Source organism: Thermobia domestica, chromosome 1 (genome assembly GCF_964235325.1).
Source record: "Thermobia domestica chromosome 1, izTheDome1.hap1.1, whole genome shotgun sequence".
In the NCBI taxonomy this organism is placed as follows: Eukaryota; Metazoa; Arthropoda; class Insecta; order Zygentoma; family Lepismatidae; genus Thermobia; species Thermobia domestica.
The window spans coordinates 306384710-306397524 of NC_137454.1; the positions used below are offsets into that span (position 1 = coordinate 306384710).

The 12815-nt window shown below is 36.0% G+C and overlaps 2 protein-coding genes across 6 annotated transcripts in view; one reads left to right on the plus strand and one right to left on the minus strand.

Moving 5' to 3' along the window:
* The window catches only part of LOC145661863 (uncharacterized), a 269229-nt gene that overhangs the window by 221129 nt on the left and 35285 nt on the right, over window positions 1–12815 (minus strand). The gene's annotated exons all lie outside the window — the stretch shown is intronic.
* Window positions 1013–1675, plus strand: NP15.6 (NADH dehydrogenase [ubiquinone] 1 beta subcomplex subunit NP15.6). The gene has a single exon (XM_081727197.1). The coding sequence runs from the start codon at window positions 1093–1095 to the stop codon at window positions 1531–1533; it is 441 nt and encodes a 146-aa protein (XP_081583323.1). The 5' UTR covers window positions 1013–1092; the 3' UTR covers window positions 1534–1675.

The following is a 12815-nucleotide window of genomic DNA, read 5'->3' on the forward strand; positions in this document are numbered from 1 at the left end:
AGAGTGACTACTGTGAGAGTAGTTCATAATGGGTGGTGGGTCAGAGTGGGTCACGGTGGCTCGTGGGTCACGACGAATGGTGAGTCAATTGGTCAAGGCTAAAGTTTTCATTGCCCCACGTCCTCTCTGAACTACAGTGTTGAAAATTAATCCGTGAAAATCAATTGCAATTGATCAATCAATTGAAAGTAATTGCTGTGGAAATCAATTGCAATTGAATTAATTGCCAATTAATTTCAATTGCAATTGAATTACAGAATTCAATTGCAATTACTTTCCACTGCAATTACTTTCAATCGATTGATCAATTGCAATTGATTCTCCTTTATTAATGGCCAACTGCAATTAACAATTACTTACTTCAATTGTTAATTGTTAATTCAATTGAAATTTGCCCAACACTGCAAACTAGGCATGACTACAAATTAAAAAAGAACTAAACAAATGAAATTATTACCTATTATGTAGACATTAGTTTATGCAGAAATATCAAATGTGGAGGATACCAGAGTTTAAAAGCTGATATCTGAAGTTGAAAGTAACAGTACATCTCCTATATATACAGATATGAAGATATTTTCTGCTCTGTGCCCTCGCTCAAAAAATTCCTGGATCCGCCATGCCTACTCTTTTTTTCGGTTTGGCACTGTTAATGATTTGAACTGTGTAGTTAACTGAAATAGTTCTATGTTCTTTAAATTTATTTATATAAGTATGTTCTGCCACTTCTTTTCACATCTTATTACGCTATTTTGATTCTCTTTCGCCTAGCTTATTGCGCATGTTGCCAATGACGTCAATTCACTTGGGCCTCAAATCAATACTCATTTCATTCAAATCAATTCATTTTCGTAACAGGTTTTAAGATTCATTATATATATATCTTGAAAAGTCGAAGAAATAAATAAACAAACCTTAAAACGATTAATATTACAAAATATTTGACAACAAATTTCTTAACTAAAGAGGGGAAAAAAGTTTTAATAACAGTTAGTGACACTTAAATTTTGATCTGGCACTACTTGGGAAGCCATTCCGTCGTACCAGCTGTACGAGCAGAAGGTCGGCGAGTAGCGGTATAGTTATAGAAAAATGAGTTATATACGTTTGAGAAACATAAACAGTATTCAAAACCTTATTCGTGGGAATAAGGCAGTGCAGCGAAGAAATATTTCAACATCAAACAAAAATCGTGAAACGACAACTGTAACCGAAAGTGTTACAGAATCCAAAGCAGTCCAGGAGAAAAATTGGATCAGTTATGGTTTTCATCAGAAGGACAAAGCTGAGGATCGAAATGCTATGCATTCTTCCCTTTTCGGTACTATAACTCTGTGCTTTGTAATTGGTGGTTTTGTTTGGGCATATCATCCGGATTATAAAATGCGGGATTGGGCACAAAGAGAAGGCTACTTGGAGCTAAGAAGAAGGGAGAAACTAGGGTTGCCTTTGATTGATCCTAATTTGGTTGATCCTAAGAAAATAGAACTGCCTTCAGATGCTGAACTTGGTGATGCAGAGATCATAATTTAAAGTGCATATGCAATGTACATAGTATTGCTCTATTGACAGTTGTGTGCCCTTAAGTTTCTGTTATATGAAATCATATTTCTCTGTAGGTGGTAAATAATGTAACTCAAATTCTCAGTGGAATATATTTTCACTTAGCTTAAAATGGTGTTACTTATTTCAATGTAAAAAAATGACATGCTTGAAAGAACGAAATTCAAAATATTAGTATTAGAATTCTCTGTTTACACTCCTGAAATTTTGACAGCCTTTTATGTGGGTGTGATTTTCAGTGCGATTTGCGAAGTTTAATAAGTGGTGGTGTATTTGTGAAAGAGTATACGGGTAAACTTTACAATGTACGCTCCAGCTGTGGATCGATACGTATGATATAAAAGTAGAGTAAGATAGGGTAAAAGTAAGGTCGGGTTAGCTTAGAGTTAGGGAAGTTTGGGGTTAAGTTTAGAGTTACCCCTCCGCTTTTTATAAAAATCAGGAAAATTTACAGGAGAAATGAGGTACGAAATAATAATTTGAAGTTTTTATTTGATGTTTAGGAATGTAAGTTCGGCAGGAGAGTTATGTTTAATACGAGAAAAGATATGTGGAAGTTAGTACTATTTGCCGGATGCGGAAGGTTTTAGCAGCATGGTAGTTGTAAAATATGGCGAATAAGGCGAACAGGTATAACGGATGCGCAAAAGCAATTAAGGAAACCTTTTAAATTTTTGTGAAGCATACGGAGTGTTGAAGTTAAGTGAAATGTAATAGTTTTTAATACTTTGAGCACTGTTTTTTGTATGTTGCAAAGTTCAAGGGCACCTTCAGACTGGAGGGGCAACTCTAAACTTAAGCCGAAGTTTGGACCTATTTTATTGAAATTAATTAACTGTAATTGGGGAGGTTCTAGAAGACTAGCCTGCATCCTCATTGAGTCGTGATAAACAAAATGATCAACATGGCTACTGACCCGAGTTCACTCGCTTTCGCTCTCTCGGCAGTACTGTACTATGCGAACTGAGTACTGAGCTTTGATAAACAAAGGAACCAGCCTGGTTACTAAGCCAATTTTACACATATGTATGGCCCAGCATTCTCGTGCCTGTGCGGGGATACCAACTGGAGCGAGTATTGTGAAGTTAAACCCAAAAGATATATTGGGCTCACTCGAGTAGACGGTTCGGCCTATATTTAGCAGAAGGGGTCCAGCTCTTTTCTCTAAAATAATGTTAAAAATTTTGGTAATTTCTGTTCACATTCGGTTAGTTTAGGGTAGGATTGGTTAGTTTAAGTTAGGTTAGGCTAGTTTAGGTTACGTTAGGTTAGTTTAGTTTACGTTATATTAGTGTAGGAGTCCCACATAATTTTCCAAAAAATCATAGAATTTCGCTTATTTCTACTAATATTACGTTAGTTTAGGTTAGGCCTAGTTCAGGTTAGCTTACGTTAGTTTATGTTAGGTTAGGTTAGATTTGCTTATATTATGTTACGTCTAAGCACTTGCATCACTCATTTCTCCTGTAAATTTTGTTTTTTACGTGCTTCTGGACCCCTTGTACTAAACATACACCGACGGTTCTACCAAATAAAAAATTTATAGGTAAAGTATGATGTGAAACATTTTGCATGAAAGAATGAGAGCGTTAATATAAGTAATTACGGGTTAAGTTCCAAAGTTGGTCGTTCGTTTCTATCAAAATTTTTAAAATTTACTGTGAAGAAGTGGATAATTTTCTTGCTTGTGTGCTTGATAATGTATAAGGAGGGCGAAAGTTGTGTTTATTTTCTTATATAAACGGTTCTAAACATGGAACTATTTGGCAAGCCCAGGAAATTACTTGGCGCAAGTTGCTGGATGATAGGATTATGGGGATGCAATTAGCATTTGTTTTGTAAACATGACTAATGATAAACAGAAAAATCTATTAAAAGTGAGTAAATAAATTATAGAAAATGCGGTAAGGAAATAACTGTAAAGAAACGTGGAGAGAGTTATACTTTTCAATGTAACGATAGATAACAACCAATATGGAGGCAAGGCTCTGGAACACAGGTCCTCCTTCCCATTTAGCTGTAATAAAGACAGAAGACAACGAGCCTGCGGGACTCTAGTCCACCGTCATTCGCTAACGCTCTCTCGACAGTGCTGTGTGAATTAAAAATTTGGTACACAAAGGAACCAATTGTTACGCTTTTAGTCAAAATCTAGGCGGACGGCCGACTTCGGAATAAACCGTAATTACTATCAGTGCGCAACGTATCGAAATGAATTGTCAGTGATACTGAAAATATTGTATGTGTAAGTGTGCTCTTCCACTAGCCTCGTTTTTGCGTATACTCCGTCGCTGATGCGCCTGGTCCTTACAGACTCACCCCCTCGCTACCGCTCGAGTACATGTGTTGCGCTCATCCGAGAAATATGTGAAAATTTGGTAGAACCGTCTGCTCAGTAATGCTGATATACTTTCGTATTTTTTCACATAGTAGCAAACAGAAGGTTATACAGGAGATACGCTCGGTACTTCTCTCTCTCTCTCTATCTAAACTAACTCTATCGCCTATGGAACCCGGAGGTTCAATGCAGCGTTCGCAAAAGCTCTCCACTGACTTCTATCCTTAGCTAACTGCATCCAGTTTCTACTTTGTATTCCAATCTTTGCGAGATCCATCTTAATATTGTCCTCCCATCTGCGCCTAGGTCTTCCTAATGGTCTTTTTCCGATTGGTCTTCCAGTCAAGACTTTGAAAGCGTTTCTACTTTTTTCCATTCTAGCTACATGACCCTCCCGCCTAAGCCTCCTAGACTTGACGACCCTAACAATGTTGGGTAGACCATATAAATTATGTAGTTCCTCGTTATGAAGTTTCCGCCATTCCCCATTCCCGTTCCTCTTGGGTCCGAATATTCGTCTCAGGATCTTGTTCTCAAATACTTTCAGTCTATGTTCTTCCCTCAGAGTAAGCGACCATGTTTCGCAACCATGCAGAACAACAGGCATGATTATCGTTTTATATATTTTAAGCTTCAAATTCTTCGACAGAATTCGCGACGACAAGAGATTTTGAACCGAATAGTAACACGAATTCCCTGCTTTTAGTCGACATTTAATTTCTTCGTGAATATGATTTTCGTCTGTTAATATCGATCCTAAATATTTGAAAGTATCCACTTTATCAAAAGTATTATTTAATATTTTAACTCATCCACAATTTGCCGCATTACGGTCCCGACGCACTTCCATATAATTAGTTTTCTCTGCATTTACTTCTAAACCCATGTCTCTGCAAGCGTTTAATAAGATCTCTGCATTTCTTTCTATTGTTCTCCTATCATCCCCTATTAAATTTACATCATCAGCATATGCCATAACCTGGTGAATACCGTTCAACTGTAGGCCCTGGTTGCTATCTTTGATTTTCCTTATAGCGTATTCTAGAACGAAGTTAAATAATAATGGCGACAACGCATCTCCTTGTTTCAGGCCATTTTCAACGTGAAAGTTCGTGGACAAAAATTTTCCTACCCGGACTTTACTTTGGGATTCATTTAAACATATCTTAATTAATCTAATTAGCTTTCTCGGTATTCCAAGTTCTGTAAGAACGTTGTATAATGTTTCTCTCCTAACCGAGTCGTACGCCTTTCTAAAATCAATAAATAGTTGATGTACCGGGGTATTGTATTCCCACTTTTTTTCGAGTATTTGGCGAATGGTAAATATTTGGTCGATAGTTGATCGATTTCGTCTAAATCCGCACTAATAATCTTCAATAATTTCATCTGCGTAAGGGGCCAGTCTTGCTAACAGAATATTTGAAAGGATTTTATAGGATGTTGACAGAAGAGAAATGCCTCGATAATTATTACAGTAAGTTTTGTCGCCTTTCTTGTGAATTGGAACAATGATTGATTCTTTCCACTCTTGTGGCAATTCTTCCTTGTTCCAGATAAGGAGAATGAGTTTGTGTATCTTGTTCCACAATTTTTCGCCTCCAGCTAAAATTAACTCAGCCGGAATTTCTTCTACACCCGGAGATTTATGTGTCTTTAATTTCTTTATAGCGGTTTCTACTTCTATTCGGTTGGGTTCTGGAATATACGGTTCTGCGGTGTGTATCACCTTTTCTCCACGCACACTAGTTTTTGGTTGCGTGTTAAGCAAATCGTCAAAGAAATCTTTCCATCTATTTAAGATGTTATCTGTGTCAATGAGAACTGTGCCGTCAGATTTCTTTAGTGTATAAGCACGAGGTTGATAGCCTTTCTTAAATTCGTTGATTCCCTTATACATGTCCCGGATGTTTTTATTTTTACTATTATCTTCAAGTTCCTTAATTTTAGCTTTCAGAAAATCGCGTTTCTTTGTTCTAAAAGTTTTGGAAGTTTCCCGCCTGATATCTGCGAACTTTTGTGTAGTTATTTCAATCGGATTTTGTAGCCAGCGTAATTTAGCCTGTTTTCTCTTCTCTGCTAGTTTTATGCATTCCTGGTCGAACCATGGTTTGTTCCTACGTATTTCCGCATGTCCCAATTTTTCTTTTGCTGAAATTTTAATGCTATCTCTAATTTCAATCCAGGTATCCTCAACACTAGTGCACTCCGAATCTTCTAAAGCCGAGAATCTATTCGAAACTTCAATCTGGTATTTCTCTCTTACCTGGCTCTCTTCTAATTTCTTTAATTTGAATCTCTCCGTTTTCGGACAATGAATATTACCTTTATTCAACGATAACCTCTCTCGTACCCCCCCCCCCCCTCTCTAAATTTAACTACCATGCATGAGAGTTTCTCACAATGAATTTCTGGGTTTTGTTTTACATTGCACGCCTCGAGTTCGTATCCTCACACAGGTTTCGAATAGATCGTCAAATTAATCAAAAATACTTTACATTTTGTGTTCTAAGTTATTCCCTAAGACATTCTTCACCCATATTTCCTTGGCGCATGCGCAAATAATTGTGTGCAGATTGATAATATGCGTACAAACTGATGTGATCCCTTACGGCTATAATTACATCCGTACCAATGCCATAAAATCTATATGGAAAAAACACTAAACTAACCTACGTAGGTGACAGTAAAAAGCACGAATGCCTAACCGAGTTAAGGCAGGAGCGTAAGCGTACATATGACGATGATTCAAAAGAAAACATACCTCATAAAAACAGCGCAGTTGTATAGATTGTGTAGAGTACTTACTGTGAATTCGCACAGTAATTCTATTATAACTGATGCTCATTGTGCAGAAACATTCCGCCGGTGAAAAGATACATGTTACACAGTCGCCTTTCAAAGACACATATCCGTTTTAACGTCAATATATCACTTGTCATGATTTCATACTTATAACAAGCATAAAATACTAGTTTCCTACATTGTGTAGAAATGCTCCATCAGTGGAAATTGTTATCTTAGTTCTTTTTTGTATGCACTTTCATTTTAACCATAAGATTTCCAATTTTTTGATGGTTTATTCTCAGTCTGCACTGGTGTCCTTACTGGAGCCGAAAGATTAAAAGTGTTTTCCGATTAATGAGTTGTATTTTTTACACATAAGGCATGCATGGTGCAATTGTGCGGAATACATTTACCAATCTGCTACGCGGTTACTACGAGTAAATATTATTTTTATGATCCGCGTCAGAGCATGGCGAAGCAGTAGTGCTCTTGTTAATGTCTGCGTAAAGATAGAAACTGGAGGGGACTTGAACCCTGTCTCTGTAAGGATGTTTAGGTTCCTACGATCATCCAATCGCGTGAAGAAGTGTGATTGAAAATCTCTCCTAACTTAATATTGTCTCTTATGCCTTATGCAGGAGCGCTACGTAAGAAACCTTATAAGCACAACATTGATGGAACTTTCGGCGAAATGTAACTTTACACAAAATGAATATTATCGTTAGATATTACGTATGTTATTCTCACGTCACGATATAGTGAGTTCGTAAAGTTCTAGAATCCGTTTATTTTATCCATTACTTCCAGTTAGTCTTCTTTCCGTATTATTACTGCACTATCTTCGATTTGTTAATTTCTTGACTTAAAGATTAGCACTCAAATGTTTAGAAGTTGCAGCAAAGTATCAAAATTCCTAAGAATTGGCTGCTACGCGGTAGGGCATTTAGTTGCTACTCGAGTACCTACGAAATATTAGTAAAGTGTTGTTTACCTTAATGCGTAGTTTGTTCACACACTTGGTATATTTCATTTGCAGACTTTCTCGGGTATTACTCGAGCAGACGGTTCTACAAATTTTCACACATTTATTGGATTTTAAAGTTTCTTTTTCCAGAACATGCACTAAATGAGGAGCTGCTGCATAAACCACGAAGCAACTTGTGCTAGGTGGCCACTAAAAAGCACGAATTCTAACAGCCAGTGCTGAGCGCAGGAGGGGAAGGCCCGAGCAGAGCGAGAGAGTGCGTCCGTAGGGAGCAGGCGCGTCAGCGATGGGGGGCATACCCATAAACGAGGATAGTGGAGAGATACATAAAATATTCGCAATAATATATACCTTCAAAACACTTAAATAATCGTAATAATGCTTACTGTCAAAATGTCTTCACTGCTTTCCCGGTTACAAATGGCCCGCTGCGTGAAGAAATTCGTCTGTTCTGGATTTTTACTTTTTTTTTTTTTTTTCTTTCTTCACACTTCACACAGTAGATTTTACGTTTCAACATAGCATGACGCTGCAAAAGTTTTATAACGAATGCGACACTCTTTATCGCACAATTCTTTGTAATAAAACCGTATGTTTGTATTACATCCATCGCAACCGTCCATTGCTATCACGGACAGAGCATACCCGCCGTCTGCTGCAGTAAATAGTTACACTTTGAATACGTTCCCTATCATGCAAAATATATTTCAATATGATATACTATGACAGAAATTACTTATATTCACACTCTTCTTTTACGAAAAGTGTTTCACATCGTATTTTACCTATAAATTTTGTTTTCAGTAGAACCGTCTGTCAGCTCGAGTGAACCCCTTTTTCGGGCCATTTCTATAGAATTGCACTTAACTACTTCTATTTACATCTTTCTGATTGTCTTCAAAATTCGTCACAACTATGCAACTATTTATTTGATGTATTACAAATAGAAGTACACTATGGTGCAAGAAAGGAGGATAGTTTCGAGGATGTAAATAGGTGTAGTTCAATGGTATTCTGTAGATATCCGCAGCAGTTAATGATTTTATAGTTCATTTGGAAAAGTGTGTAAATGTGGATATTTTAAGTTATAATAAAAGTTATTAAAAGTTGTCAGTCGAATGGCTGGCTCCACAACTAGTAAGCTGTCAACCTGGGACTGAGTCACGGTACAATCTCGCTTTTTATCGTCGAATATTATTGAATATAAATGAAACTGAAAGCGATGTTTGTGATTGCGTCATGGGAAAACGGCTGAACTATTTGAAAAAAACTTCTTGAACTTAGTTATCTGGAACGAAGATTTAATACAGGTATCACTTTGATTAAAATGGTTATCGTAGGAAGGGGGGGGGGGGAGAGTCAAAAATTCATTCGAAAATAGAGCAAATCACGAACAGCTTAAGTTAGGAAAATTAAGTTTAATATATAAACCTCTCATTATCAAACAGTGGACAAATGCCCCTGCATTTTCGAAAATTGTACTTTTAGGGGAAAGGGTATTTATAAAATAGCGAAAGTGAAGAGATGGTTGAACCATTTATAATTTATTTTTGAACATCGTTAGCACTTGGGTTTGCGTGTTTTTTTATAATTGTGCTTTGATACAAATGCGTATTCTAAGGGGGTTCAAATTAGGGATGTGAAAAACCCAGGTTAAGAAAGAACAGCCCAGTGGGTTTTATTGGGCAAAATTGAGTTTCATTAAATATTGTGCGTATATTTAAAGCCGAATTCCTACTTAAAATACCACATAAGCATTTATGGTGTATTGTACACACTTACAATTCCCTAGTGAAACTATGGAATTCCCTAGTCGCACAAAATCAATCTGTCAAGATCCATCTGCGTTTCGTGGAGGAAGCAGACAATTTTGTAGAGCAGCAGAGAGGTGGGTAATTTTATAAAGTACAGAATTAGAATAAAATCTCCTATTACACTCAGGATTCAAGGACGAGCAATCTGGACTGAAGATTTTTTTCAACTTGCATCAAAACATGCCAGGAAAATACTATGATAGTACCTCAAGTTAGAAACCACCCCTAGAACCTGTATGCTTGCTTGGACGTTTTTAAATCTTGTGTCCAGAGAATATAACGTTATAACAAAATACATTTTTCACTCTTATTTATTTTCTTTCGATCATAAAGAGTAATGACGTTCTTGGAAGTTTAGAATTGAAACCACGTGTTTTGGGGGTAGCATAGAAACATTTCTGTCTTTGCTTCGTTAGAGTGGAAGAGAAATAAATCTTATCACTACCATTTGTTGTACTTGAGGTCCACAGTTGATGAACATATATTAACAAATGAATATTATAGAGTTTTCTCCTTTTCCCCTCTTTACATCGAGAAAATTTTATATGATTTAGTTCTGAGTCAAACAAGGGAAATGAGTACTATTTAGTTGATATTTATGTGGGTTTGTTGCGTTTTTATTAGTGGATGATATTTGGGTGGTGTAATTTAAGTGTAATGGGTGGTGTATTAAAATTATAAAAATGTTTTTACTGGATTCGATTCTCCAATAGTATCTCATTTGTATTGTCAAACAGGATTCAGAAATATCTTTCCGTCGTAACTATTCTATATACTTACACGAAACTTGACACGCATTACGTATAGTTCTAGTGTTTTTCAAGGTAGATTATATTTGAATATATGTAGCCGGAGGTGCCAAATTATCAAAACAATAAAACATAAATTAAATTAATAAATTTCCCATTTCTCGCACATTAAGAACACATGGGCATGGTGCCATTTGAAGACTTGTTTCATTCTAAAGAGAATGGCATTAACCATGATACTTGGGTAAATAATACTGTGTTCGGAAACTTTTACTTTGTATGTGCTACTTTTTCCCTATTTATATATGAAATTTGGTATTGCCAGGCAGAATTATGATTTTTGTAACAATTCTAGACGTTGCAATGAAGCATGGCACACGCATTACATAGTTGTAGTATTTTTGAAGGTAGATTAAGTTAGGGTATCTGTAGCTAAGGTCGCTCAAGAAGGGCACCAATTTTCCAAAAGTAGATTTTCTGGAGCTGAATTTCCCTTCATGTACATGATACAATTTTAGAGGTAGTTTTATTCTAGAAAGAATGACATATCAGCCATGGTACCCGAATGAATAATACTGAAACAATACCTACTTAACTAAAAGGCAACATTCTCCTCAAAATATTCAAGAATCTGAAAGGATTAAGTGTACTTTTTTTAAAGAACTCAAATTTATTTATTTTTCTTTCTCGAAATGTCATTTTCAGTTCCCGATTTGCTTTCTTAAAATGTATTTTATGATCAACGTGCAGTAGTCGTCACATATTCCACCAGATGCACAAGAATAATTCGAGAGTTTATCAATGTTCTTTAAATGCAATTAGTTTTCGTTTTTATGTGTGTAATTATCTAGGTATAGTGCTAAATCTTTAGTAATTTCCTTTTTTTCAAGTGAAGATTGTGTGTGTGTAATTATCCAAGTGTAGTGTTGAGATTTATTTATTTATTTTATTTTTTATTTTTTATTTTTTTTTTTTTTGAGTGAAGTTTTCGTGTTTTAATTAACACTCATGGAGAAAGATATTTTATTATTTGTTTGTACTAGTGTGCAAGTATGTAGTACAAAAACAAAGGCAATGTAATCGCATTCGTTTTTGTCCTAGATTGCAGTTGAACACCGTTATAGCAAATTTGATCGAACACGAACTAAATTCATTCCAAAACTTTTTTTTTGTTTGTTTGTTTGTTTTAATGGCATTCTATTCTAGCTGGAGATTTCTTTTTGATAAATACATTTTAAAAACCAATTCTGAAATTAGGTTTGTACGCATGTACTGAGAAACACGATTGAAGCAGCTAATTATGATCACATAAAATTATAATTTCAGTCCAAGTTTTGAACCATATTTTTAGAGGTGGGTTTAATTGCTTCTTTTTAATCCCCCCCAAAAATAATTTTCTTCGCGGAAGGGGGCGGAGAAATTCCTATAATTAATCCTGGTTCAATATTTTCCATAAGCCTACCCTTCCTGTCTGAAGAACGGATATTCCAGCTAGTTGAAGATATAGTGTGGAGTAAAATCAAAGATTTCCTCCAATTATGAGAGACATATTGTAATTCAACCACCATAGTGCTTATATAGACATTAGTTTAATTTAAATACAAGAAGATTTGCGATTAAATCCTTGGAGTCTGAAGTATTGTGCAACTGTCTCAGGAATGAAAAAGGTTTGTTTGGTAAGCTAGTACACTGTTCAGCGCATTCTTAGCACACCAGCTCCGTAACCCGGAGAACGTGGTACAGTCCACAGCAAAAAACCTGCAACATGAGCATGTAAGTTTATTGTGAAACGACGAAGTCTTTTGTTCCAAAATAAATGTTCGGGAGCACGCCGAGGTTTCTCCTGGTGTGATTCGTGTTACTTAGACGTTATGTTGATTCCCTACGCTGTTAGGCATAGTTTCACAATAAACTTACATGCTCATGTTGTAGGTTTTTCGCTTCGGACTATACAAATTCTCAGTCCAGCCACATATTTTTTTTTTTTTTTTAACTTTTTCAATTTAATTGAATTTCTACCAACGGAGATGGCGTATAAGATAGAATTGGTTGTTTCCTCCTGTACCATATAAGATACAGTGCTGCTTATTCATAATATACGCAGTGTGTAGGAGTAGTAGTTTGTGCCAATTTGCAATGTTTCGTGTTATTAGCACCATGTCACCATTGTTAACATCCAATATTTGAAGTACCTACTCTGATGTTCATTGGAATAGTGAGTTAATGGTAGAGCGCTTACTTTTGGACAAGGAGTCTCTGGTTCCATGCAGACCGTGTGAGTTCATAGTGGACAAGATTGTATCCATGGGTTTTCCCTGGATTTTTCAGTTTCCTCCCACTGGTATATCAAAATCATTTACTTTCGTTCATTGCTTTGTTTTCTTTAGCCTACAAGACATATCTATGAAACGTAAAACTAGAAATTGCATTTTGTACTTCGTTCAGTTCAATTAAGTTACATCAGATATAATGATTAAAAAGAAGTGGTAACCATGGTATATTTTCCCGTAAGGTTTCTGTATAATTAACATTATAATTACCATAGTCTTTATCATTTGATGAAGCCGAATCAGATTAGC